A 26,918-nucleotide genomic window follows, 5' to 3' on the forward strand; every position below is an offset into this window, starting at 1 on the left:
TATTGGGAGCTGGGCTGCCGGGTGCTGTGCGATGCTGTGCTGTCAGGTCACATCGTCTTCTACATGTACATTGCATACACAGCTGCATTAGGATGTAGGTACCGGCGTGCTTGGGTTGCGTAAGGCCCAGTTTTGGGTAGCTGCCGGCAGAAACCAGCAAGGCCAGGCGGGCGCATTTCGATTGCGTAAACCCAAGTCTGGGGTTAACCAGGGTGCTGCATTAGTGCGGGAAACACCTTCAAACCAATGGGTGCGGAGGTGGTGTGGTCATGCGGAACACCTGAATCGTTCCAGAACGAATCTTCGGAGGACATGTTTGACAGGCAGAGGGCAGAGCGACACAGCACTGGGCAGTCTGGTTGTTGAAGAGATGTACAGAGATTACTGCTTCTGTACAATATAGTCTGTATGAGGTGTTCTCGGAGACAGGAGCGGAAAGTATAATTGACGCGTAGCCGTGCTAAGGGTCCACGTCCATCATCCAGCAACCGTCTGAAAATAGTGAATCCTCTTCCGAGCCACTGTGCCAGCCGAGCCGTTGGACCCTGTAAACCGTGAACTGATTCAGGAGACCCCCCATAGTGCTTGGGCGATCCTGGAGATTTTCCAGTTTTTCCATCTTTCGGTCAAGGTTGGCTGAAGCCGACGGGATACCTAACGTAGTACGACTCGAGTAATTGGTCTGCCAAGCGACTGTGTGTGTGTGTGCGGTCATACATCACCTAACAGCATCCATACCCGTGGCACCTCTGAGACAACAGTACTATGATGTATGCAGTAGGACTGTAGGAGTACGCCCAGAAATTGTCATTTTCACGTGGCCTGGAGGTAGGATAAATGGTCGGAGACGGGATAGCTGGCCGACAGTAGAATATGTAGGATGCAATGGGATGGTTGGATGGATAGCTTTCTGCTCCAGTGTCCTATTGATGTCATCAATCACCTGGGTAAGTACTTACTTAAAGTAAGCGAAAATTTTACCTATCGTCCCAAGATCTCCGACTTCAGATTGACTCCGAGTTAAATACTTGGTATGAGACAAGAACGGTTATGCCTTTTTAAGCTTCTGGGCCGTCTGCCACCCGACCACGAGCACGCGCTGCAGCGGCTATACCCCGCCATAGCTACTAGCAGCGGTAAATGATGTATGTAGTAGGCATTACTCCAACTATTTGGAGACTCGCTCTACTCTGATTTCCTCAGTGCCCCTCATACCTGCGAAAACGACTTCGGCCTCGCTATCATTCAGAGACGGTCTTCTTCCCCTGGTCCATTACCTATTTGAGCTCGCAGCGCTACAAGCGGCCCAATGAACATGAGTTTCGGAATAAATATCGGTGTTCGCGGCAGTTCTCGCCGTGATACCATGGCTCCCCTCCACCGGGCAGCAATCGGACAAGTTGCAAAGATGGGAGGCTTTCATCTCAATGCTAATGCGAAATAAATACATGTATTCATCGAGGGACGCATACTACGGTAACATCATCTGAGGTTTTACGCAAGATCGCGCCGCCCGCCGTGGTTCAATACTACTGGTCTTCTTTTACGGGATAGGGATCCCTCCGCTTGCCTCTGGATACCCGTGCCAAGCGCTCTTGGGGTGTTAATCAATCACATTCAACACACAGCAGTGTCGGATCCGAGCACCAGCAAAATGTCACTCGAAGGGATGGTATTTGCTCTCAGCGGCGCGGCCAGAGGCATTGGCTTGGCCACGGCTCAGATTCTGTCCCAAAAGGCGCCACTGTTTGCGTGGCCGATGTGAACCCAGACCAGCTGAAGAAAACGGAGGAGTACTTCAGCGCGCTCAACGTGCCTTTCTCGGCAACCAAAGTGGACGTCACGAAGCGCGATGAAGTGGACTCTTGGATCAAGGGCGTCGTCGACAAGTTTGGCAAACTTGACGGTGCAGCAAACTGCGCTGGCATCATCGGGAAGCACCACGGTCTGCGTGCTGTTGCCGAATTGGAGGACAGCGAGTGGCACCAGATCATGGCGGTCAATCTTACGGGAATGATGTATTGCTTACGAGCAGAACTACAAAAGGTTGTAGACGGAGGCTCCATTGTGAACGTCTCCTCCATCCAAGGAATCCAGGGTTGGTCCTCCCCGTCTGCGTAACCCGTGCCACGTCAGGACTAACCAGCAACCTTGAAGGATTCGCTCTCCACGGAGCCTACTCGGCCAGCAAACATGGCGTGATAGGTCTGACAAAGGCAGCGGCGAAGGAGGTCGGCCCTCGCCAGATTCGAGTCAATTCCGTGGCACCGGGGGCAATATATACCCCTTTGATGCAGGAGAACTGGGAACTGATCAACCGTCCAGCCGATGCGCCTTTCGACGACGGTGCTACCTTTGGTAGACAGGGCACGGCTGTAGAGGCAGCCAACGTCATCGTATTCCTCCTTAGCCCCGAGAGCAAGTACGTCAGCGGTAGTGTGTATTCTGTCGACGGTGCCTGGTGAGGAAACAGGGGATTATGTTAGCTGGAGGAACAGGACAGACTGTGCCATCTCTAGCAATGACCAAAGCCATGTTTCGCGTGTCAAGTTCGTCCTTACCTTCAGAAGACATCTTCGGGCTCGACCTCAAAGTCTCTGCCATTTTCACGGATGTGTTCGTGCTTGACGTCACGCTTCATCGGCTTGCGCATATCGTAGGCATCCTCGCCTCCAGCGGATGGATCTTCGACATTCTCGCCATAGTAGTCCTTCACAACCCGGAATACACTATAGCCCATGCTCTCATAGAACTTGATGGCACGGTGGTTGCTCTTGCGTACGAACAGATCCATAAACCAAGCATCACCGTTGTCCGCAGCAATTTCAAGCTTCTCCGACAGGATCCTGCCGATGCCCATACGGCGAGCCTCGGGTGCGACGGTGAGGGCGGTAATGTGGGCATGCCACGGCAGATAGTGTTCATAGTTTCTGAAGTATTCCGGGGAGCTCTCAAGCTTGCCCATGACTGCATGGCCGAGTCAATATCGCCTGCACGGCATTCATGCCTTGGACTGGTGCAATCAATGCTTACTATAACCGATTATGTTGCCTCGATCATCCTCGGCTACTTGGAACATGGATGGCCATTTTGCGTAGTATTGAAGATAGAAGTCCAGTCCATAGGTTTCGGTTAAGGGATCCAAGTTGCACTTGGAGATCCTGTCCAGGTCACTGGGATCGAAGCGGCGAAACGTGGCCATGGTGGTTTTTTGGCTTGGCTTGATGGAATAGACTGTCCTCCTTTCTGTTTCTCTTTTGTTCGCAAAAGGCAGGCTATCGCATTTGCCGGGCCGCTCTCACGAATAAATATCGATTTCTGGACGGGAAGTCAAGAAAGTTCAGGAACGCGATAACGACCCCTCCCCCACATTCAGGGCCATGTTGCTTGGTCGGAGCTCAGGGTTGCAATTATGCCGATGTCGTCCATGCATTTTGATTGACTGTTTGAACGCCGCCCGTTTCCAGAACCTAATTCCACCAGATGGCATGGTACCTGGCCACACCTGGGCTAATAATAATTGCCTACAGCAAAGGGGAAACTAGGAGGAACCTTGGCAGCAGAATCCAGTCGTGTAAACAGCCATAACACCCTCCATCTCGAATGTTATTCCCGTGCGCAAGTAATAGGGAATATTCAATCAAAAACTTTGCCCACCCAATAACAACACAGGTCCCTGGCGGTGATTGTTGAACGACCCAGGTTACTTGGGAGACGACTGTCGTCGACTCATTCCTTTCCCCTGTCGTTTATGCGTTCCCAGGGATATATCATTCTTTTCGCCCTTCTTTCCCTCCTGCTTGCCACGTTAGGGGACCTGCTATAGATCCAGGGGGTGATATACACACCTCCATCACCACAACATCCCGCCCCTGTCATTTCTGCAAGCCACTCCACTTGACAACTAGCAACCATATCACGGACTGCCGGGTGCCACCACGAACAAAGCAAACAATCGGCTTTTCAGCCAGACAAGTAGACTCGGTCTACAATCAACAACAAAGTCAACCGTTCGGGTGGCTTTTCATACTTTGCGGAGAAGAGGAAACAATAAGAGCTTACTCATTCACCAACGAAAAAAAGCAGCACCCGGCTAGTTTTTCCCTTTCGCTGCCCAAAGGGCCAAACGGACGATCCTTATAATCCATACAAAAGCGATAACCCCCCCTCTTCGCCTCCGCCCTCGCTTGGCTACCGTCAGAAGAAACAGCCCCGAACTCTCTCGGATACCGAAATAACATAATCAATCATGCCTTCGTCCCCGCGAACGCCGCGGCATTCGCGACAGTCCTCCGCCGTGGACAACTCCTACCAACACTCCTACCAGCCCTCCAGCCCCGGCGGTTCGCCCATCGCCCGGCGAGCGTCCAAATCCTCGCAAGACCCCAGCGTCAACAGCATGAACGAGCAGGACATGAGCATGTTCGGCGGTGCCCAGGAGGGAGGCGACAACGGGCTCGGCAACCTCGCCGACGAGCTGGCCGATGCCCTCTCCGGATCCGGCGACGACGACGACGGCGGGTACTACGAAGAGGGGGACGGCGAGCGCGCCCCTGAGATCGACGCCGACTCAGAAGACGGGGACAACCACAGCAGCAGGCGGCATGCCGCCGACGGAATCCGAGATAGCGGTGTCGACGTAGCGAGCCAGAACGAATACCCACACCCCCTGCCACACCACAAGAAAAACCACATGAGCCTGACCCTGCCCAACAACGCGCGGGGCCATCGCCGAAATCAGGGCAGCATATACGACGGCAGCGAATACGGCTCCGACTCCGACCTCGAATCGCCCGGCATGCCGCCGAGCCTGGTCGCCAGGATCGACGCCGTCGACTCGCTCGCCCGACGGGGCACCGAGAGCAGTCCCGCGGACGGCGTCTTCCAGCGGGTGACCGAGGGCCTGCGCGACCTGGGTTCGCAGTCGGGCGTGGAAGGGAGCACGACGAGACTGATCACGGCGCACTCGGCGCTGGCGACGCACCTGGCGCACCAGACCCGCCAGCTGCACAACCTGACGTTCCCGCTGCTCTCGCCGCTGGTGCTGCCTCCGGACGCCGAGACCATCGACGAGCTGCTGCCCGTGCTCGCCTCGCTCTCGGACGACATGCCGCGGCCCACGACGGCGGCCTACAACTCGCTCACGGCGCTGCACTCGGTCACGTCGGACCTGGTCCAGACGCTCAACTACCTCTCGGACACGCTGCAGATGTCGCGGCAAACCACGACCACAGCGACGCGGAGATTAAGGAGCGCCAAGGAGATGGTGGCCGAGATGAAGCGCGAGGAGGAGCTGAAGGAGGAAGGCGAGGCGTGGCTGTCGCGGGGCAACTGGGGCGAGCGGCTTCAGAACCGCGAGTGTGCCGGAGTGTGCCGGGACGTGGTAGGCGGGTTCGAGGAGGTCTGTAATAGCTGGAGGGCGAGGCTGCTTGCCCAAGCCGAGTCGGCGTGAGAGCACTTTCTGTTGTTAGGGGAGTGACAGATATGAAGGCTTCTGCTGATAATAGAAGAGAGTGAGAGAAGGATGCCGAGAGAGGAAGAAGAAGAGCGAACGCAACACCCAATAAACGACATACCCACCTGTTGCTGTGACGAAAAGCCTCACACATATACTTCTTTATTACTACTTCTTTTCTAAAACCTTTGTCGACTACTGCTGGGGTGGCGGTAGTGACTTTTGGGGGAAGGCCAGCATGATATAGCCATTATAAAGCCGAAGGCGTTGGGTACACTGGGGGATTCAACTGATGAACTTCTCTTCTATCATAGACAGACCACACCGAGCGGTGTGTATGAGAGACTATATATACTTCATTGCACGATGGATGCGATGTGGCATAAAATGTACACAGAGTACACTACGCCGACATGAGGCAGTCTTGTCATCGATGAGGCGATGTGATACATTACTGGCGTAGTCATGTTCATCGCCATAGCAACATTTCCGGTAAGGTGGACTTATAATTAATTATTACATATCGATATTCACACAGTACAGTGAATATGCAGCCTGCAGTCTAGCCAGTCACTTCTCATGGAACAGGTCGGTGATCCGGCAGCCCCTATCCTACAGGTTGCGACTGGCCCACTCCAGCTCGCCTTGCTGCCCGTTCTGCGCGAATCTGATTCTGCTCCTCGACGCTCCGAAACTTGGCTTGATACTTTAGAGTTTTCGCTCGTCTCTTCTCCCTTTTCATGGCTGCTTTGACTTCGGGATCTACCCGGTAGGGAATCGAGCTTGTTGCGATCTGCTCAAGAGTATTCGAGGTGGCCTGATCAAGAATATCGTCCTCGCGGTTCTTCTTGCAAGCCAGGAGTAGAGACGCTCGCAGCGTGAAGCTCGCGTCGTTTCCCCCTGAGTGCAAGTCGCTGAAGGGACAGCCGAGGCGAACTAGTAGGTCGCCGAGCGAGCCGCTCCAGAAGCCGAAGACTTCGTTCGCGACGCGGACGGTATCGATAATGGCCGAAATGGAGGATGGTGCAAACTGGAATCCGAGAATGCGCAACATCTCGAGTTCGTTCCGGACTGAATGACCAATGAGAATGACGTGGCTATCTCGCGGTATGACGGACTCGTTCTTTTTTAGAATGCCAGCTGGCTTCTTGATAACCGTCGACTTCCCAAAAATGAATTTTGCCGAAGCTCGGTTGATGTAGGAAGGGGGTCCTGTGACAAAGTTGTGGGCTTTGATGAGACGACCAGGTCGTCGGTTATCTTTTCCTAAGTCTCGGGCATCTAATACCGCCAGACCAACTTGGCAATCGGTGCTGTTGAGAAACCCGTCTCTTATGTTGCCGGTGTTTTCGAAATCAATGGCTATCAACACAGAGTCAGACCCAGCAACTGAATCTGACGAGTGTTCATGGAGGAGGCCAAGGGCTTCGCGTAAAACTTGGAGGCCATTCCTCGAGACATTCGGCCTATTCTGTTCTTCACGATCTTGGGCATCCATGCTGGCGGACGTCATGGTCCCTAATGGCCATGTGGCATCGTCAGTTCGGGAAGGGATTTCGTATTGGTGTTGAGTAAGAGGTTGGACTTGAAGCGCGATTACAAAGGCCGATGACAACTGAGTGAGCTACACTCAACAAGGTTCGATCGTAATCAGGGGCGAGCTGCCCCGGCCAAGCAGAGAGAGAATTTGAGAGAGCCTCTGCGTCTAACGACAACCCTCCCCTGACGGAATCGAAATCGAAACCCACACCTGTCCATGGACCCGGCACGCCTCGTCGACTCGTACATTGCCGCTCCTCATGCCGATATCGTCATCTTGCCCCATGGTTCTCGAAATAATCTACGTACAGTATTCAATCAGTTTGTAGAGGTATATTAGTTTTAGCTTCGTTACTTATATACGCTAATGTAGAATTGGGCGCTCTCGGGCAGAATATCCGTATGTAGTATCAACAAAAGAAAAAGGCTCTGAGGGGTATACAAGCAAAAGGAGAAAAACAAGCAGCACGCAAGCCCATACCGCCACAGAACAAAACATACACGCACACGACCCACGTAACGCCTTGCAGCACAAAATACACATTAAGTATTCTTCCTCTTCGAACCAAGCCTCCCTCGAATTAAAACGAGTCAATCCTCGTAATCTCCGGCGACCGCGCCCGATTCGGATTCCTCGTCGGCGGCTCCGCAAAGTCGGCCGGGACCCTCCGCGCCCCGACATTATCTCCTCTTCTCTGTTGCTGCTGCTGTTGATGATGTTGCTGATGCTGCTCCTCCGCAAACCCACCAAGACTCATCACATCCTCGGAAGGCGCATAGTCCCCCACTCCCCCGAACCGGCCGTCGAAGCGGGGCCGTCGCCCATTAACATACCGCTCGACGGGCGGCGCCTCGCGGGGCAGCCGCCGCGACGCCTCGGCCTCGTCGTCGACCAGGACCACCATCCAGACCCCCACGGCGCCGTTGGAGCCCAGCAGCGGCGTCGCGTGGATCCAGCGGCCCCGACCGGCCGCGGCGCCGTTTTCGTCGGCCAGGGTGCGCGACGCGGCCGCGCCCGAGATGGAGGAGAGCCAGCGGACCTTCGCGGTGACGCCCTGGCCGTCGGCGAGGGCGGACTCGATGGCCTCGCGCAGCCGCGGCGACCCGCCCACGCGCGACAGGAACGACGACTGCAGCATCCCCGGCACCCGCAGCGACGGCGACGCGAACAGGATCTTGAGCGACGGGTACGGCCGCACCAGCAGGTAGTGCTCGTAGACGCCGCTGAGGCGGCCGCCGCCGATGTTCGACGAGGACGGCGAGGTCGCGTCCGGGCCGATGTAGATGCGCTCGCTGCTGTGCACGCTGGTCGGCTTGCCGCTGCCGCCGCTGCCGATGCGGCGGTGCCCGGAGGTCGGGGCGCCGGGCTCCTGGACCGCGTACGTCTCGTGCAGGACGGGGTCCGAGTCGCGGCGGTCTAGCGCCGCGTCGTCGCGGACCAAGATGCGCGGCTTGTTCCAGTTGGATACCTTGTCGGTGGATGAGATATCCTCCTGGTGAACGCGGTGCAGGGCGCCGCCCGACTCGCGGACGGTGCGGAGCTCCTGCATGGTGAACATAGCAGCGAGCTCGCGGAACTCGTCCCGGGTTTCGCCGCCATTCAGATGGTGGTCACCACTACCGCTACCACCACCATTCGCCTTCTCGACGCCATTGCCATTCGTCCGGACGGAAGCCGCGTCGCCGAACTTGGCGTGGCGGGTGCGCTTGTGGTCAGACTTCTGAGACGATTGCTGCTGCTGCTGGTGGTAGTGATGGGGCAGGAGTTCCGGGTTCTCGCGCGCGACGAGGCGCTCGAGCGAGTCCAGGCCAGCCGACTCCTTGACCAGCCCGGAGACGTCGACCTGGGCGCCGATGTGGTAGCGGACCTTGCCCCGGCTGTCGAAGAGGGGCGCCACCATCAGCAAGTTCATGAAGGGCGAGCCGTCGCGGCGGTAGTTGAGGAACGTCTCGACGTGCTCCTTGCCGGCCTCGAGCTTCTCCCTGATGCGCTTCACGCTGAAGGGGTTCGTCTTGGGGCCCTGGAGGAAGCGGCAGTTGCGGCCGAGGACGTAGTCCATGCCGTACTGTGTCGTCTTGTGGAACTCTGACAGGCGGATGGATAAGTTAGTCCATACTGCTTCGATGCCAAGGAAAAAAAAAGGGGGGGGTTTAATTAAGTAAGATAGGGGCGGTCTTACCTTCACTGGCGAAGACGATCGGGTTGTCTGGCCGCGACGGATCTGTCAAACAGAAGACTTCCGCCAGTCCCTCGGACATGTCGCGGAGATGGACCGGAAGCGTATCCGCTATCCGCCGCTTGATCGTCAAGCTCACCGTCTGCACGTACGTGTGCGTGATATAAGCCGGGAGGTCATGGTTCGCCAACGTCTCGAACGCCTGCCTCATCTTCTCCTTGAGCCCGCAGTTCATCGTCTTGGCGGGCAGCGCCTTGGTGTAGTCCAGCCCGTCGATCGGGGCCAGGGCCTCGGTGACGGCGTTGGCGTACTGGATCGCCTTGAGCGCCTTCATGGCGTCGAGGTAGTAGACCAGGATCCGGACCGACTGCGGCCGGTAGGCGCACAGGTAGGTCGTGAAGCGCTGGAGCAGCACCGGGTCGTCGAAGATGACGCCGAGGTGCTTGACCGAGAACAGCAGCTCCGACTGGGTCTCGAGCGAGAACTGCTTGCCGAGCGAGTGCGCAGGCACCACGAGATCGAACGAGGCCGGGTCGACCTCCTCCTCGGCCAGGGGCTCGAGGTTGTCGACGTCGCCGCCCTTGGTCTGCAACGCTGGCAGCGAGGTGGGTGAGAACAGCGAGGACGAGGACGAGTTCATTTGCGACCTCGAGGAGAACATGCTCCTTTGCGTCGTGGATTGGGCCACGCTGAGCTGGTCGTCGGGCCCAACAGAGCGCCGGCGGTTTTGCGGTGCGTGATAGTCGCGCGTGTTCGGCAACCGCTCCGCTGACGAATAGTGTCGTATGGCCTGTCCCTTCTCTGCCGGCTCGTGGTCCTGCACACTCGAAAAGCGCTCTCCTGGCCCTTGGTCTCGTGGACTGCGTGGGCTTTGTGGGGTGCGTGGACTGGCTGCTCGTTCTGTTGGCACGTTGTCTCGCAGGTTTGCTATCCGCCCTGATGAGGGCTGGTCTCGGTTGCTCGATGAGCTGTTGGTACTTCACGTCAGGATATTCTCCTCATATAGAATCTCGAGCTAAACGCGCTGATGTGAACTCACCTGTTGGGCCTGGAAACCTGGGGAACTCCCAAGCTTTGGGGGTGGGAATTGTGATTTAATTCCTCCGTGAACTTGGTCTTGCGGACGTTATCGAACGTCTCGGGTGATGTAATGAAATCGACGATATTCTGTGCCCGGCTTGACTTCCGCGTCGGTATATCTGGGATCGCGGCCCCTTCCCCGTCGTACTCCTCCTCTTCTGGGTGTTGGCCGGTGTGGTGGTCAAAGGCAGAGATAGACCGTACGCTCAGAGAACTTTCGCGCCCCTGATCTTGGTAGCCCTCGGCCTTATCCCGGGGGCGCAGGGGGCTGATGATCCGTCTGTGAGCCGACATCATGATTTGTGTAAGACGACTTTCTTTGTTGCCTCTGGTCTCTCGCTTCCGAGATTGTCTAGGGTTGAACTGACCCTCGTGCCCTTCTGAGAGCGTTCTACCAACGCTGAATTTTCGTAGATACTTGCTCAATAAGACAAGCAAGGATCACCAGCATAGTTTGAGTTTCCGTCGTCGTATACGGCGAGAGGGGCCAAGTCTTAACTGAACAGGTACGATACCAACGCAACAGTCTTCAAGCAAGAACGCCAGAAAGCAAGGGCGAGTAAAGGAGTCAGGATGACAAGAGCTTCTTATCCCACATCCTCCTCCTCCGAAGAGCAGGGGCGGGAGCCCAGCAATACATATTGCTCCCAGTCCATATCATGCGGCGTAGAGGGGTGTGTGTGTCAAAGCACTCTGTAGCGCCCTCTTAGAGACTGGGGGAATTTCGTCACTGATGTTCGTGACACGGGAGTAGCAAGCCCCAAAGCGACATGTCAATGACTAGTGCATAGACTAAGCTAGTGCCAAGCTCCAGTCTGTCGTGGGGGCCGTTTCTCTCTCGGAGCCGGGATGCATGGGTCAGGGAGAGGGAGAAGCCGTATGTGTTTTGTGTTTCCCAATCACCCCCCAGCAAGAGCAGGGGCAGTCAGCCACCAAGCAACGGTCCGCCATCAGCAGGTTTAGGACCGAACTTTGATCCCAACTCCTTTACTGGGGACGATCCCCTGCTTATTCTGGCGTAGGCCCGGCAGGCGGCATGTAATCTGAACTTTAGGATCGAGAAATCTGGCGATCGGCTATCCCAAAGTTATTGCTGGTAGTGGTCCGCATATGGTGCGCAGTGCGGAACCCTGCGTAGGAAGTCCTCTGCTTGCGAGATGACTTGAGGGCCGGCTGACCATCGCCTGTCATCTTGGATCAAATTTGTCACGATAGTGTGATAGAGCCATTGTCGCCCCAGAGTTTAATAGGCCACATATAGGCCGGTCTGCCGGTTGTTCTGGGTTGGGTTGGAACGCGAAGAGGCCCCCCTGACAGCCAGGCCCGGGATCCAGGATGCAGGGGCGATAAGTCGGAGAAAAAAAGTACGATCGTGACGAGACGTGCAAGACTTTGGCGATCGAGGTCTCGAGAGTATCTAATCGGAAAACAAGCTAGGGGAAAGGGCCCACGATGAACAGATAGGCGGAGCCTCCCACTACAGACTTGTGGTGCCTTGAGAGTGAGTCCACCTGAATAAGCGATGCATGTGGAGAAAGGCTGGAAGAGACCGGGCCCATGGATATAGCCTCTTGGTACTTGGTAGTATACTAGGAGGCTATACCCAAAGCAGTGACGGCAAAGTACTGCAGGTGAGCCCGGCCAACGGGACCAACCTCAAAGGCGTTCCCGGGTTGGAAGCAAAGACCGAGCGTTGGCAGCAGCTTATTTACTTCACGTTTTCTCGTACGACGAGTGGATGGGAAACGCAAATAGACTCGAGGCTATTGCCTTTGAAAATCCTATCTGGGCATTGAAAGACGGGCTTGACTGGGAATTGACAACTGATTGGATGCCTGCCTGATGCAAGAACACCACGTTTTGGCCATTTCGAAATTTGCCAGTGACGCGGCAATGACTTGACGGCCTGTACTATGGACACTACACTTAGCACACTGGCCACACGTGTACTAACAAACACCAACTGCCGGTTCCCTCGCTTTGTTGTGGCATTGCGGATGGACTGACATCTGCATTGCTGCTACAGGTTTGTTGCCCGGTTCCTGTGGCTTCCGGTATGTCAGATTGTGATCGGTCATTCTTCCGTATCGTGACAGGCTGACAGGCCTGCAAGATTCGAATCGAGGCCATTCGATTCCCTCCCTTCCCACTGAGTGTAACAACGCAATCTCTCGGCGCCCTCACGTCAACCATCTCGATTCTCCGAGCGTACATATAGTCATCTACGCGATACGCACCGTGCATAACAAGTGCACGAGACTATTCAGGGTGCTAGGTAGCTAGCTGCTTAGGGATCTGCAAGCCGACGGCAATGCGCAATTCGTCGGATGGAGCAACTGCTAGTTGGCAGAAAATTCACCATTCGACAGCGGAACGGGCTGCTTCTCGTTTGCAAGCCACCCCCGGAAAGACTGCCGGCCACATACGCGACTACGACTTTGTTACTGTTCTCGGCATGTCATCTTAGCTGCTCGCGCCGCTAGCACGTGCGAATGAGCAAAGCGGGGGCGCCGGATAACGTCACTAGTCACGATCCCTGTCAATGATCGCTATGTCCATGCAGGAACACCCATCAAGCTGTAAGATGAGTTTCCTCACTGCTGGGCCCCCGGGCCCAAATGTATATGTATGTAACAGATACTACGACTGGGCAACATATTTGCTGCACAAAAATGCAGATTCCCGAGCAAGGAGCGTGTTGACATTACGGATACGTGCAGAGAATATGCAGCTGCCCATCCCATTGTTTCAAACTGAACCCCTGGCCCGTTTCGATTGGGTGCGTAGGTACGCAACATTGTCATCATTGCGACGTCGAGTTGTCGGTCCGCTGCGCAAATTTCATCTGCTTCTTATCCGAGACGTCAAACACGACCAGCAACTCCTGCAGAAATGAATTGCCCAGTATGGATAGGCCAACATTGGCGGCCACGCCTGACAGGCAATAGTCTCCGTCGGGGTGCTCTGCCTGGTCTCGGGCAGGATGAGGCTACTCGGGTGCATGGGTATGGCCTTGCCCCCTATCCCGATTTCGACCTTCGGAGGAACTGCATCGCACCGCACGGCGAATATTCCCGTCCCGCCATACTCTGCCGGTGGCACGAAGAGACTGTTGATGGTCTGAGCAACGTCGGCGGGGAAGTAGGTGAGAGTAGTGCCTGTGTCGACAAGCATGCCGGCCGGTTTAGCCCACGTCTGGTTTGTCGTTGTGTTGCCGGCCCTCATGTTATCAGGCATGAGGCCGTAGTACATCCAGCGCTTCGGGCCCCCGTTCACGCTTATCTACGCATAGGCGTTGGTTAGTATATCCTTGTTGGCGCGGATTCACACGAAGGTGAGACTTTTCTCTCACCTGGCGCATTGGCGTGGTAGCAAATTCTCCCGTCGTCACATTGGGAGGCACTCCCCCAAATGAGATGAATGAACGGCCTTCATCGCGGGACATGGCCACGCTGAACAACGGAGCAATCTTCTTCGTCATCGTCTCCACGATCGGGGCGTATTCTTTGGCATTGGCAGGGTCGTCGGTGGACGGATCCGACCCCGTGTACGAGCTAGTCAACCCACGCATACCCAACCCCAGGATCCCACTGAAGATACCGTTGCCACGGATGTTGGCTGAAGTCACGAGAGACATTTGCTGCTTTGGGACTGTGATGCCGGCGATAGTGATGCTATTGAATGGGGATTTAGCCTGTATCGTGCTACTCTGCGTAATGCTCCTATCGGATAGGAACACTTACTCCGCGTATCCCATTTCACCGTAGAGGGTGTCCCCGCCGCCGTAAGATATATTCAGATGCTCGTCGATCCTTCCACCGGGAAAGGTACCTGGGAATGAGGGCCCGAAGTTGCAGGCGCTCTGGTTCTGTTGCTTGTGCGACCGATCCAAGCATTGGAAGGACGAGGACATGAGCCAAGTGTCAGCACTACCGGTATCCGGGATCATAGACCAAGTTTTGTTCCCAATCCCTACCGACATCAGATACTGCGTCTGCTTAGGGATAGGTCTAAGGGGTGCAGTGCCGGAGTTGGTTTGTCTGAGCTGGAGTCCATCCTGGAGGCGGGATACTTTGAGAGATTCGCGGCTTGGGGGAGTCCTCAAGAGGGGATAGTAGGCATCTGTAACGACCAAGCTCTCCTCGGCAAAGAAATCCCGTTTCTTGAGATGATTATCCAGGGGAATTGCCCATCCGCCTTGAATCAGGACCCAGTAGAGCAGCCCCTGTAGCGCGTGTTTTCCCATGGCCGACGATGCTCAAGCTTCGATTCGAGGACTTCAATTGGGTGGAAGTCTACAGAGAAAAGAATGAGATAGAAGGAGAAGTAAAAGCCATGTTTAGAGGGCATATGGTGATATGATAGCAGAGGTGACGCAAGTATATGCATCTGTGCTCCGCAAGGACTTGCACGGTCGTGACAAGAGCTTGGCTTGACGATGTGAGCAAATGTGATGGGCCAATAGCTCAATATAGTTGCATTGGGTGTCTGTCCACTTAACCATATTGCCAATCATCTACCACCCGCCTTCGAATCATAATGGCAGGCTGATTCGTCAAGGCGATCCGGGGAGATGCGCGACCTTGGCAGTGATCCTGGAAAACGCAACTGCCGCTTCCTGCACGCATACATGTCATTCTTGCTTCTGGCGCTGTCAGTCATGCCGGACCAGGGCAATGCTGTGAACTTTACGTATGAGATCTAGACCGGATCCAGCACGGAGGGTACGGATGGGGTAATTACATGCATATGACTGTACCAACGAGAAGAAAGGTTGTATGCAACAGAAATAGCAATTGCTGAAGTGGGAGTAAAAGCAGGCAGGAGTGTAAGTTGGTGCTGTTGCTCACCTCACTATAAGCTGGAGCCCCACTAGAATTTTGATATCCAAAAATGCGATCGACTGCGGGGACCGTCTTCGGTGTACCAATTCTCTTACCTTGGATTGACTAATAAACCCCTACGTCGATATATTCACCTTGTGTAGTGTAATTCTTTGAAGGGATCTCACTCGGCTACCGTATTCTGAAGCGAAGGATCGAGAAAGTGAGGTTGCGAGGTTGAGCCTGGAAAAGCGCTCCTCACTCAACATTTGCAGCAGCTGGGGGCTAGCAGTGCCTACCACCAAAACCGGCCAATATGGCGCCCACAACGCAGCACTCGCGATCTCATGCCCTGCTCCTGTTCCAGAAGCTGCTGAATCTGCGCGATGGTGCCAGCCCGCTGACGCTCATACTCGACACTCTGGAGCAGAGCGCAAAGCCAGTCGTCCGTGAATCTGTGGCCCGAGCCAGGGTATGTCATGCCGGCACTTTGCTGCCCGAGAGTTACACCCAGTCTCTACGATTGCCTATATTAGGCTGATCACCAGAGAGGAGCGAGCACCCCTTTATAAACATCAGACGACACTAACACTTCTCGGCAGATCTCCAAAAGCAAGATCATCTTCGTCTCGTTTGCGACGCTCAAGAAGCCAGCAGATGTAGACATCTTCGTCAAGGCACGGGGCAAGACCCCCGATACCCTGCGCTCCGAGATCGTCTCGCATTACCCAACTGGACCGCCGGGACATGCCCACAGTGCGTCACCATCTCCATTTCCCAAATGCCACCAGAACTGTTGTATTCATAGTAAGTAAGCGTATTACTGACACACAAGCCGCGTGCTTGATACAGAGGTCCTCCTAATCTTCGACACCCTCAACCCCCTCTGCACCGCAATCCCCTCGCAGATGCCCCAAGTGCTCTCGAGCCTCATCACGGGCCCCGCCGTCAGCCTGGTGGCCACGTACCACACCGACGTCCCGCTGGTCCTGTCGCCCGGCTCGCTCGGCGAGTACGAGCCGCACCCGCTGACGGTGCTGTCGCACCTCGCGACGGCGATCCTGCGGACCTCGAACCTGGGCCAGGCCGTCGAGCGCAAGCGCGCGCGGGACCGCAGCCTGGTCGAGCCCGAGTTCGGCCTGCGCGAGGGTCGCGAGGGCGTCCTGCTCGGGCTGCAGAAGAGGCAAAACGAGGTGGAGGGCCTGGTCGTCGAGATGGAGATCCGACGGCGGAGCGGCCGGTCCGTCGCCGAGAAGTTCGTCTTGGTCTCGCCGCCGCCGCCGGGCGGTGCGCCGCTTTCCGCGGCCAAGAGCAAGGTGGACACGGGGGCCCGGATATCCTTGCTGTCCGACCACCCGCTGCTCCGGGACATTCACGAACCAATGGCCGAGCAAGGCGCCGAGGACGCCGCAACGACGTTTAGCCTGGGGTTGACGGAAAAGCAGCGGAAGGACCGTGAGGGAATCGTATTGCCATACTTTGATGCGCAGACGGACATAGGGGCTGGTGAGGGCGGCCGGATCTTGTACGATATGGGTCGCGAGGATGACTTTGATGATGAAGAGGATGAGATATAGATATAGATGCCGGCACAAGCCAAGCAAGGAGAATAAAGATACAAAATACCCCTTATTCAACGCACGCTGTTGGCCGTCCTATGTGCCTCGTATATCGTGAAAGCCATGCCAGTTAACCTTGATTTTACATCGGCCTTCAATGTAAACATGAGGATCGAATTTCAGCACAGATGTTAGTGACTCTTGACGTGATCTCAGCATGTTCATTATAGTACATCTAGATAGCAGCTGTTCACGGACTCTCCCTGTCTGCTTGTCCAGCTGAACCATATCTATTTTGGGAATGCCAAACCCATGCCCGCTACGCCCGTAGCTATCGTCATGTCCGTCGTCTTGTCTTTCGAGTTCATTTCATGTACTGCCGGCCGGCCCTTTACTCGTCGACCTGCATGCCCTCGCCCTCGGCAGCGTCCCCACCCGCCTCCGCATCATCGGCCACGCTGTTGATCCACTCCTTGACCTCGGGGCCGTCGTGGACCTTGAAGTACTCGAGGCCCTTCTTACCGGCCTCCTTCAGGCCCACGATGCCCACGCTCGTGTTCTCGAGCGTCAGCTCCTTGTCCTGAACCAGGGTCTCCTTGAGGGCGCGCAGGCCGTGCTTGACGAGCTCGTCGCGGCTGCAGTCGGGGAAGTGCTCGGCGTTCTTCTCGAGGTACGTCCGGGCCATCTGGGAGCGGGCGCCGATGGCGCAGGCCACCATCTCCTGGGTCATGCCACTAGGCTGAAACTCGAATAGGTGGGGGCCCGTCTCGTCGATGCCGGCGATCAGCAGGCCCACGCCGTACGGCCGCTTGCCGTACTGCTGTGTGTTGATCTGCGCCTTGTCGCCGATGGACTGCACCAGCGACTCCACCGGCATCGCGCGGTCGTACGTCAGCCGTTGCGACAGGCACTGGTTCTTCATGAAGTTGGACAGGACGCGGGCGTCGGATGTGAGGCCGGCGATGGCCAGACCGACGTGCTCGTCGACGGCGAACAGCTTCTTCTGGTACGAGGAGAGTTCTTCGGCATTGCGCTACGTAGAAGGGTATATGATGTTAGTTAAGGAGAGCACGAAGTCGAATGGTGCATCGGTTCGGTCCGTGGACAGATCTGTATGTATGACGGCGGTGATAGTGGGGAGGTGTCGTAGTCGTCGTACCTTGATAGCAACCAGTACTGCATGTGTCTTGCTTGTCAGACCAACCACAACCGAACCTTGCTTCACGGCCTCGGCGGCATATTCGACCTGGAATATTCTTCCTTGCGGAGAGCTGGGAAAAGAGGTCGTGTTAGCAGAGGAGGCCCCATTTGCTGGTACAAACAGATGTGGTGCCCAAGGCTTACAATGTGACGGAATCGTTATCGTAGTTGTTCCGGAACATTGTGGCAATTCGTCAGTATCTTGACTGTGTGTTGTTGAGAGCTCGAGGCGTGGCGGAGGGTATGTTGGGTGAGTTGGTGAGTTGGTGTTGGTCGGAATACTGGTATCACAAGGCTGATGATCTGGAGGGACGTCGGTCGGCGAGGCAGACGAACTTACGCAGCTGCTACAAGGTCAAGCTGAGAGACTGGAGTGGGAGCTCTCCCCTTGTGGTTTAGCGGAGAGCGCAACAGCGGGCGGGCGAGGGAGCTACAGCCTACAGCGCTTGTGAGTGGATAGCCTGTGCCACAACGCCTTTTCCCAGGCACTCAACTGCCCACACGCATCACTCCAGACAACTGTGGCTCAAGCTTCTCTCTGCTCTCTGCTCTCTCTGACCCGGCAGGCTGACGCAACTCGCTACTTCTATGCCTGCTTGCTTTATTTGGGAACCTAACCTGATGCTGGTAGATTGATTGATTGATTGACTGAGCGAGCTGCATCCAAAGATCCCGACTGCCCGACACCCAACTACGTGCAGCCAGCCTCACAACATCACCTTTCCCGACGACGCATAACTATCTAATCCGCCCTCTTCCAACTCTGCGAGTGGAACGAACGCCCGGTACCAGCCTTTATCCCCCATTTTCAAAAACCATCAAACCGCCACGATGCCGACCGCGGGCCTCAAGACGATCATCGCGCTCTCCTTCGTGCTGGCCGTCGGCTTCTTGCTCGTCATCTTGTCATGCGCCCTCTTCAAGGTCTACTACCCGCTCCTCGTCGTCGGCACCTACGTGCTCGCCCCCGTGCCCAACTGGATCGCCAGCCACTGCGCCAACCCGGATGACTTCGTCGAGAGCTCGGGCAACGCCGTCTTGGATCTCGGCCGGTTCTGCACGGGTTTCCTGGTGTTGATGGGTATCGGTAAGTTACAGAGTCGCAGGGAGTGTCGTTGCCTCCTGAATTATACTTTTGCTAACGACTTAAAACCACCATTCCAGCTCTACCTGTCGTCCTTACGCACGCCGCCATGATTAGTGTTTCCGCGATGTTCATGAGTATCCTCGGCGGACTGTTGATTTACGGAACTATTGTCAGCTTCGGCATGTTCTTCACGGAAGAGCAGGAGTTCTAGTCAAGGAGCGCGATCGAAACGAACCACGGAGGATTATTTCCAAGAGGCAAACTGTATGATATAATATCGGCCGACAGCATGGTGTATAGGGCATTGGGAAAGAGCCTGGTCAGCATTTGAATAAGTCTTCATTTTCATGTTTATCAATTGGTATCGATGGGCCGTAGGTCTAGATGCCTCTAATGCAACGAAAAATATAGAGTATTGTCAACCCTTGGCCTTATGCCTAGACTGCGAACGGCACCCCTATTCATTCGTTGTCCCATGACAAGCCATATCGAGCCTCTGAGACCTTGTAGTTACGGAGAGCCTCGATTGCGCCCTTCGCGTCTGATGCCGTAACGAGGATATCGGCGTTCGCATGCTTAACAAACCCTTCCTCGACCGACTTCTTGAGCCATTGTAATAAACCATCGTAGAACCCGTTGATGTTGAGTACGCACACCCCCTTATCATGGATCCCCAGTTGGTTCCAAGTAGCGGTCTCGAGCAGCTCCTCCATGGTGCCGAAGCCTCCTGAGAGCGCAATGAAGCCGCTTCCCGGAGCAGACTCGAGCACTTCTTGCGCCATCATCTTCTTCCGCGTGTGCATGTCCTTGACGACCGTTGTCCTGCCGTAGACGTTCTCCTCGGGGAGGTGGTAGCCGTTGGAGTCCGTCTTGGTCGAGTAGGTATCGTCGCGCTCCCACTTCACGAGTGCCTCCGGGATAATGCCGTGGACTGCGGATGGCCCGGAAATCGAGACAATTGTTTTGGCTACCTCGCCCATCAGGCCGACGGTACCGCCTCCGTACACTTTGTCCCTGTTAGCTGGCATAGAAATGAGCAGGCTCCAAAGCCAGTGCGACTCACCTAGAGAGATGTCGTTCTCGGCCATCAACCGGCCCAGGTCGCGCGCAGCTTGCAGATGTGCCGGGTCATTGCCCTTAGCAGACCCGCAGTAGACACAGATCTTGACCTTTCGCGAAGTCGCATTGGGGTTGAGGTTCGAGGATGGCGTCGATGTCCGCGACGCCGAGAACGAGGGTAGGGGGATGCGCCACCTGATTCCATCTTGCCTAAAGGGGGTTGTGTATCCTGAACGAACAGCAAGGGACAACGAAGGCGATCAAACGGGCGCCTTTGGGTGATGTCGGGTCGCTCCCAGTATATGTATAGCTTTAGGTTTGCGGGATCGTCGCACAAGGCTCCTTCGAGTTTGCTGTCGGGTAGCAATGGGAAAGGGAGAAGGGAAGCGACGGTGTTAGAAAGAAGCCAATCCAGCAACTACGATTCTGAGATTAGGAAACCACGCCACAATGGTAGGTTGGTTTGCTTCTTAGGAGACAACGCAGCAAGCCAATGTGTTAATGGCTTGGGAATATTGCACAAAACTTGTTTGGTAGGACACGGAGATCGCGATGTGATACGAATCCTAGGGGGATTATAAATACTCTCGGTGACATAAGGAGAAGTACTGCCTGCCTACGCCGAACAGTCATCTTTGCGACAGTCGGTGGACCGAAATCCGGAATGAAGCCGTGAGCATGGAGCAAGCTGTTGAGCCATTGCCAATGACGTCCGTCCCCTGGGCAAGGTGTAGGCGGTATGGATGCTAGGCTTGCTTGGTTCCAAAGTAGGGGGTACACGAGGTGGAAGCGACGGCAAGCATCGGACCTGGCTTTCTATTGAGTCCAGGACTCTACCCACCTAGACATTCTCATGAAATAGGCCAAGTAGCAATCAATCGCCCAGCTGAAAAGAATCTGGTCAGCGGACAGGTTAGAGAACCGAGTCAAAGCTGGAGTGAAGTAACAAGGGTAGATCGAGGGTTGTATCATCGCTGGGTACGGTACCTACATGCGCCTAAATATGGAGGGGTACGAGTTCTTCCAGAATCCCATCTCACTGATTCGGCGTGCTGTCACATCGGCTTTTGATTCGCCGACTTGCCGGTATCGCAAAAAGGGCCCGCCTAGATTAATCGAAATCTGGGGCTAGATTCGCTGGGGATCCTTCGCTTCTCAATGCTAGCCTAGCATTTGTACCTTTCGCAGCGCGTCTTTTCCGACGACCCAAGGCCAACTTGCAGTAAAGACGTTGAGCCAGCCAAGACACACCGGACCGCAACAGCAGTTGCAGAGCATCATCTCGAAAGGTCCAGGAAAACGCCCATCTTCCAGCTTGACATAGGTAATCGGCTCCACGACAATCCAATATCAAGATGCCTGAGGGGAACGTGGCCGGGAGGCCTGCTCAGGAAGAGCAGGGCGGCGGCGTAAGTTATCCACGTCGCGAACTGCTATGCGCCGCATTGCTAACACAACATGTTGAAACGTAGCAATCCATGGTGTACAAGATACTCCAGGGTGTGGCCATCTACTACGGTATGAACATGCTCATGAAGCAGTTCATGCCCAAGCCGCAAACCGCCGAAGTCAAGGACGCCGATGGGCATGTTGTCAAAGTCGCCGCAAACACGGGGAATATTCCCCCCTTCCAGATGCGACCTAACCAACTCGACGAGGGTGCTGTCTACAGCTCGCTTCCTGAACGTGTGGCCCCGATCTGGTCGACCGACAGCTCGCTTGATGTGGTGGTTGCGCTCTCCGATTCACACGTGCCACTCCCCATGCCGAAGATCCCCGAGCAGTATCTCGTCCTTTCGGAAAAGGAGTTCAAACTGGGAAACTATAGCGACAAGCGAGTGGTTGAGGCCACTTTCGACGTCCCCGTGGCCGTCCAGAACAATGGCACTCTCTGGGGACATTTCTACTTTGGTCTCACTGGTTCGATTTTGGATCCTCATCAACAGGGGTTTGACCCGGCTACGGCAATCCACTTCGCATATCCTCTGACCCAGTATGTCCCCAAAAAGAAGGCTGTTAAGACCCGGAATCTGCTCGAAGCCAAGGAAGAACCTGTGGAGGAAGTGGAAGAGGACATCGCCCCAGGTCCCATCATTGCAAGCTATTATCATCCCAACGCAAGCCTTTCGTTCATCCCTGACTCGGGCATTATAAATTTCCCTCAATCGAGTGTAGCTGTACGACAGTTCTTGAATCTCGAGGTGACTGGTGCTCGTGATGGCACTGGCAAGAACGGGTGGTACTACCCGATCCTGTTCATGAACTCGTTTTGGCAATTGAAGAGTCACATGATGGTCCTCAATGAAACCGTCAAGACACTTCCCATCAGGATCGATTTGGACAACATGAGAAACTGGAAGTTCAATCTGATGGCCTCTGTCGAACTCAACGCAAGAGAGCAAGCTCGGCAGGCCGCTTTCGGCACTCCCTTGCCTGGAGGCGCCGACGGCAGTGAGATCGAGATGATCAAGGAGATCTTCCTGGACACGAACCCCTGGCTACTCGGTATCACTGGTGTGGTCAGCATTTTCCACATGGTACTCGAGATGTTGGCTTTCGGATCTGATATCGCCCATTACCGCAAGAAGAAGGATAATGTGGGCATTTCCGTGCGCTCGATTTTGGCCAATGTCTTCATGCAGACCGTCATTTTCCTATATCTGATAGATAACTCTCAAAACACGAGTTGGATGATTCTGGGATCCCAAGGTATTGGGATTCTCATCGAGTTCTGGAAGATCACTACCGTGGTCAATGTTCGCGTGCGCCCTGCGCCTCCTGGATCGTGGTTCCCGTACGCTATCAACTTCGAAGACAAGCACAAGCTGAGCGAGACTGAGGAGAAGACCAAAGAGTACGACGAAATCGCCTTCAAGTACATGTACATGGCTGGTATACCGTTGCTGATTGCGTACGCGATATACTCGCTGTACTATGACACGCACAAGTCGTGGTATTCTTACGTTATTACGAGTCTGGTGGGTTCCGTCTACGCCTACGGATTCTTGATGATGGTTCCGTCGCTGTATATCAACTACCGACTCAAGAGTGTGGCGCATATGCCCGGCAAGGCGATGATGTACAAGTTCCTCAACACTTTCATCGACGATTTGTTCGCTTTCACCATCAAGATGCCGTTCCTGCACCGCATGGCTACTTTCAGAGACGACATTATCTTCTTCGTCTATATATACCAGAGATGGGCCTACAAGATTGACTACACGCGCGTCAACGAATTCGGCCAAGGCGGTGATGATGAGGAAGAGGAGGAAGCGAAGAAGGCGGATGTCAAGTCTCTACCGAACTTGGATGCGGCAGCTGAGGTGGTGGGCGGAGAGGCCAAAGCCACTGGTGCCAATGTAGGCAAGGCGACCAAGAGAAAGTAATCGTTTAATTTCTCCCCGAAAAGTTGAATGTATGTTTGCTTAGATATTGCATACACAAGAAGGCATACTCGACGCGTGTTCTCGACGTCGGGTTGTCGATTGGCCATGCTAATGAGTTATATATACGATATGAGGTCTTTGCATATCTATTTCCCAACTGACTGACTGAAAATCCCACGACGTGTTGAGTCTTCTTGGAACAGCCCCATACAAGACTGACCTATGCTCCCACGCCGGATCAGCATCTAACATGAGTTGTTGGATTTCTCGCCTCGAATAAGTTACGTGTTGACAATGGATGTGAGGTGTGATTCTATTCCTGTCTATCGCCATTTCAATATAGGGGCTTCCGCCTCACGTATCGAGGGTGCGAGAGGGTGTGTTGGTGTGTATGCGGGTAGATAAGGGGATACAGCTTCTGTCAGCAAACGTGTATAGTACATAGTCCCCCCCCCCCCCCGAGTACACTACACGGTGAGTGGTTACGTTGTGTGTTGGTTCTTTTCATGTTGATTCGTTGTGTTTCCGTTGGCAGATACTCAGAGGCTCGTTTCCATCCGCGTCTTTCTTCCCTTCTAGTCTGACTGCCACTGTAGTTGTATGGACCTGGTTAGGTTCACACGTCTGCCTGGTTGACGAATTCAGTCTTGGCGTGGATACTTAGACCAAGCGAGGGTGGATGGCAGTGTTCACTATAGTCTAATCTTTCTTTCTCAGAAATAGGCACGAAGCTGGCCTCGGCCCCGAGGGGTATTGGTATTTTGCATACGGATTCCCTAGTGAAGTCTTATTATACTCCATCATGTCCATATTGAGAAAGATGATGTAGCTATCCGATGGTACCTGGCGCGAACGCGTGGTGCTTAACCGGGTACATAAGGCACGTTGGCACGGTAGGTAGGGAGAGCCGCGTGGCGCTCGAAGCTGCTAATTTAGTCACCAGGAACCCGCGGGCCGCACGTGCTATCTGTCCCATCAACCATCAGTCCCCAGCTGCTGGAACTGGAACATGGCCTGGGCCTCTGCAGGCCTCCCGGCGGGCAGGCGGGAGCAGCCCGATCAATACTTAGGCAAGTAAGATCCCGTGTTCGTCTGATTTTCCCGTAGGCTCGTTGGCTGCAGTGCTGCACTTCTTTCCATGTTGCACTTTGGGGTCGGTGTTCAGACATCCAAAAGCCAAGATCTCTATCGGAGCTAGGACTCTGTTTCGTCTCTTCTCCTCAGACGCCCATCCATGTCCACGTGAAGCACTGACGACGGTTGTGGAATTTGCTGCTTGCTTGCTTGCTGTAAGGAGACGCTGCTGCTGCACTGGAGACTCCATCGCAGACTGCCAATACCAATACGGTGCCGAAACTCCGCGTAAAAGAAGGCATACTCCCCTCTTCCCCTCCCCGCCGCGGTGAAATCCTTTGTTTCGCAAGGCCTCAGGACCCGGGAACAGCTTGTCGTTTCTGCGATAAATGCGGGCCAAATCACGAATGAACTAGAGCACCAACTGCCGAGTCCGGCTTGGCTACGTCGACGTACTAACGAGCTCGGCCTCCCCGAGCAAGTACTTAACATTACCTTAACTTAACTAAAGGTCGCTGCCACGTTCGGTCGATTCGACGATTCGATCGACATAATTTGTCCAATTATTGCCTTGCACTGCACCCAGCGACGACGAACAAGAGATCAGACGACTGACTGACTTGACTGACATACACCGAAGAACACGACATACATACGGCATAACTCCTAAATAATAATACTACTACTGACCACGCATTTCGAGAAAGCGGAGTCGTCCACAGACTTCGCTGGGCGTGCGTCTCATTGCGAGACATGAGCAACGAGACGGTCGGCTCCCTCCTGGCCGTCATTGCCAATTCGCTTAACGATGCCCTCCGCATCATGATGTTCGCCGACAAGCGGGCATGGGGGCCCGACGAGTTCGAGCAGCTGCGCCTGCTGGAGGACACCCTGGACGAGGCCAAACGCGACTTCCAGGAGCTCCCCCTATTAGTCAAGGGGAGGGTCTACTACGAGCACGATAGGAAACGTGAGTGCATGACGTCGGTCGAAAAAAACACCACCCCTAAACGCGCAAACCACTAACCCTGTCTGTCCTCTTCGTTCTACTCTATAGCTGAATCCCTCGACGACCTCCGCGAACTATGCTCCCAGTTCGAGCTCCACACGAAACTCTTCAAGGACTGGGCCAAGATGGGCGGCCCGATCAACCCCGTCTGGGCGACCGAGACCATCAGCCTGCGCCGCGAGCTGCACCGGGCGCAGTGCCGCGCCGCCCGCCGCATCTTCAACTCGGAGCAGGAGACGAGCGTGCGCTGCCTGGGCGCGTTCCAGGTGTACCGGGTGCAGCGGACGCCGGACAACCCGCAGCAGCGGCAGCTCGAGGAGCTCATGACGTGCAACGAGGTCGGCAAGTTCGAGCGCTACGGCGACCTCGACCTCGCCTTCATCTGCGACTTCTGCGACGGGTACCTGGTGTGGGAAGACCTGCGGGAGATGCCGACGCGGCGGACGACGAAACAGGACACGACCAACGGTGGCGGCGGAAACGGAAACGAAAATGACAACAACAATAATGACGATAGCGGGAGCGGTAGTGTCAGCGGCAGTATCGGCGCCACCGAAGCCACCAGCAGCACGGCCATGGCGCCGGGGGCCCAGGACACCTGGCACGCCCAGGGGTTCAAGAGGTCGGACGGCGAGGAGAAGGCCGTCGTGTTCGCGCCCGTGGCCATCGCGAATCACCTCCCGACCGAGCCAGGAGACTTCCAGGCGCGGATCCTATGCCCGTACTGCGAGGACTACGTCGGCTACGAACAGGGCGACGGCGAGATGGAGGCGGTCAAGTGGAACCAGGACGAGCGCGGGTTTGACGATGTCATCTCGTTCCAGGAGCACCTCGAATGGAGCCATGCCGACAAGGCCCCCGCCCAGAGCACTTGCGCTGTTATGTGAATGAACGAGGCAGGAGAGGGGCGGGCGGACATTTGGAAAGATTTTAAGAAAATTCCACCGTTGGTACTACAGGCGTTTTTTTACTGAGATTAGAAGCTAGATGGCACCAACGTCGAGCAAGCCATGCAAAGGGCTGCTGCATAATGCCAATCGGGTAGCGAAGGCGTTCCGGGTTTGGGTCACAAGTTTGCTCGGTTGAGTCAAAGGGGGACGTTACACGACTGACTGGCTGACGATGAAAAAGATTACTGCAAAGGCGAAGAAGTAGAGAAACGACTTTGGCAGGGGTCATCAGGTCCATGCTGATGCGGACCTGCAAAAAGAGAAGTTCTAGTATATCCCGTTGTGAATTTATTTCGAGACTGCTGGTCTCTGCTAGCTGGCACGCATACCTAGCTAATGGTACAAATAAATAATTGAGCCCGCCGCAGAAAGTTGCAAGCGGGTATCCTCAAGAATGCCTTTCCTCAAGTTCCGGCCTCTGTTTGCTGAGTAGTGGGCTTCTCTCGCTGCTTGTGTTCCGTCTTTCCTTTCCAATCCTTGTGCTACGTTCATGGGTCGACCCAGTCCTATGGGTAGAATG

At 55.1% G+C, this 26,918-nt stretch overlaps 12 protein-coding genes across 12 annotated transcripts; 6 read left to right on the plus strand and 6 right to left on the minus strand.

Moving 5' to 3' along the window:
• Positions 1-1,654: 1,654 nt before the first annotated feature.
• Positions 1,655-2,465, plus strand: PG997_012033 (short chain dehydrogenase/ reductase; the record flags this gene model as incomplete). The annotated part of the gene is made up of 3 exons (XM_066816348.1): positions 1,655-1,672; positions 1,777-2,098; positions 2,158-2,465. 3 exons carry the CDS (start codon positions 1,655-1,657, stop codon positions 2,463-2,465), a joined length of 648 nt encoding a protein of 215 aa, XP_066662040.1.
• A 98-nt stretch (positions 2,466-2,563) lies between these two features.
• PG997_012034 (N-alpha-acetyltransferase 20) lies at positions 2,564-3,202 on the minus strand (the record flags this gene model as incomplete). Its single annotated transcript, XM_066816349.1, has 2 exons — positions 2,564-2,967; positions 3,034-3,202. 2 exons carry the CDS (start codon positions 3,200-3,202, stop codon positions 2,564-2,566), a joined length of 573 nt encoding a protein of 190 aa, XP_066662041.1.
• A 1,047-nt stretch (positions 3,203-4,249) lies between these two features.
• On the plus strand, positions 4,250-5,452 carry PG997_012035 (uncharacterized protein; the record flags this gene model as incomplete). Its single annotated transcript, XM_066816350.1, has 1 exon — positions 4,250-5,452. One exon carries the CDS (start codon positions 4,250-4,252, stop codon positions 5,450-5,452), a length of 1,203 nt encoding a protein of 400 aa, XP_066662042.1.
• A 610-nt stretch (positions 5,453-6,062) lies between these two features.
• PG997_012036 (uncharacterized protein) lies at positions 6,063-6,953 on the minus strand (the record flags this gene model as incomplete). The annotated part of the gene is made up of 1 exon (XM_066816351.1): positions 6,063-6,953. One exon carries the CDS (start codon positions 6,951-6,953, stop codon positions 6,063-6,065), a length of 891 nt encoding a protein of 296 aa, XP_066662043.1.
• Positions 6,954-7,575: 622 nt separating this feature from the next.
• PG997_012037 (uncharacterized protein) lies at positions 7,576-10,545 on the minus strand (the record flags this gene model as incomplete). The annotated part of the gene is made up of 3 exons (XM_066816352.1): positions 7,576-9,080; positions 9,175-9,995; positions 10,211-10,545. 3 exons carry the CDS (start codon positions 10,543-10,545, stop codon positions 7,576-7,578), a joined length of 2,661 nt encoding a protein of 886 aa, XP_066662044.1.
• Positions 10,546-13,054: 2,509 nt separating this feature from the next.
• On the minus strand, positions 13,055-14,497 carry PG997_012038 (uncharacterized protein; the record flags this gene model as incomplete). Its single annotated transcript, XM_066816353.1, has 4 exons — positions 13,055-13,185; positions 13,245-13,533; positions 13,604-13,925; positions 13,995-14,497. 4 exons carry the CDS (start codon positions 14,495-14,497, stop codon positions 13,055-13,057), a joined length of 1,245 nt encoding a protein of 414 aa, XP_066662045.1.
• Positions 14,498-15,390: 893 nt separating this feature from the next.
• On the plus strand, positions 15,391-16,651 carry PG997_012039 (Elongator complex protein 5; the record flags this gene model as incomplete). Its single annotated transcript, XM_066816354.1, has 3 exons — positions 15,391-15,546; positions 15,677-15,830; positions 15,927-16,651. 3 exons carry the CDS (start codon positions 15,391-15,393, stop codon positions 16,649-16,651), a joined length of 1,035 nt encoding a protein of 344 aa, XP_066662046.1.
• A 373-nt stretch (positions 16,652-17,024) lies between these two features.
• PG997_012040 (proteasome component) lies at positions 17,025-18,015 on the minus strand (the record flags this gene model as incomplete). Its single annotated transcript, XM_066816355.1, has 3 exons — positions 17,025-17,666; positions 17,793-17,904; positions 17,978-18,015. The coding sequence occupies 3 exons, from the start codon at positions 18,013-18,015 to the stop codon at positions 17,025-17,027; spliced, it is 792 nt and encodes a 263-aa protein (XP_066662047.1).
• Positions 18,016-18,664: 649 nt separating this feature from the next.
• PG997_012041 (uncharacterized protein) lies at positions 18,665-19,131 on the plus strand (the record flags this gene model as incomplete). The annotated part of the gene is made up of 2 exons (XM_066816356.1): positions 18,665-18,920; positions 18,998-19,131. 2 exons carry the CDS (start codon positions 18,665-18,667, stop codon positions 19,129-19,131), a joined length of 390 nt encoding a protein of 129 aa, XP_066662048.1.
• Positions 19,132-19,381: 250 nt separating this feature from the next.
• Positions 19,382-20,612, minus strand: PG997_012042 (uncharacterized protein; the record flags this gene model as incomplete). Its single annotated transcript, XM_066816357.1, has 2 exons — positions 19,382-20,184; positions 20,600-20,612. The coding sequence occupies 2 exons, from the start codon at positions 20,610-20,612 to the stop codon at positions 19,382-19,384; spliced, it is 816 nt and encodes a 271-aa protein (XP_066662049.1).
• Positions 20,613-21,334: 722 nt separating this feature from the next.
• Positions 21,335-23,365, plus strand: PG997_012043 (Cleft lip and palate transmembrane protein 1; the record flags this gene model as incomplete). Its single annotated transcript, XM_066816358.1, has 2 exons — positions 21,335-21,388; positions 21,452-23,365. The coding sequence occupies 2 exons, from the start codon at positions 21,335-21,337 to the stop codon at positions 23,363-23,365; spliced, it is 1,968 nt and encodes a 655-aa protein (XP_066662050.1).
• A 1,827-nt stretch (positions 23,366-25,192) lies between these two features.
• On the plus strand, positions 25,193-26,335 carry PG997_012044 (uncharacterized protein; the record flags this gene model as incomplete). Its single annotated transcript, XM_066816359.1, has 2 exons — positions 25,193-25,409; positions 25,497-26,335. The coding sequence occupies 2 exons, from the start codon at positions 25,193-25,195 to the stop codon at positions 26,333-26,335; spliced, it is 1,056 nt and encodes a 351-aa protein (XP_066662051.1).
• Between the last annotated feature and the right edge of the window lie 583 nt (positions 26,336-26,918).

Source organism: Apiospora hydei (assembly GCF_038363865.1).
Source record: "Apiospora hydei strain CBS 114990 chromosome Unknown utg000009l_segment0_segment0, whole genome shotgun sequence".
In the NCBI taxonomy this organism is placed as follows: Eukaryota; Fungi; Ascomycota; class Sordariomycetes; order Amphisphaeriales; family Apiosporaceae; genus Apiospora; species Apiospora hydei.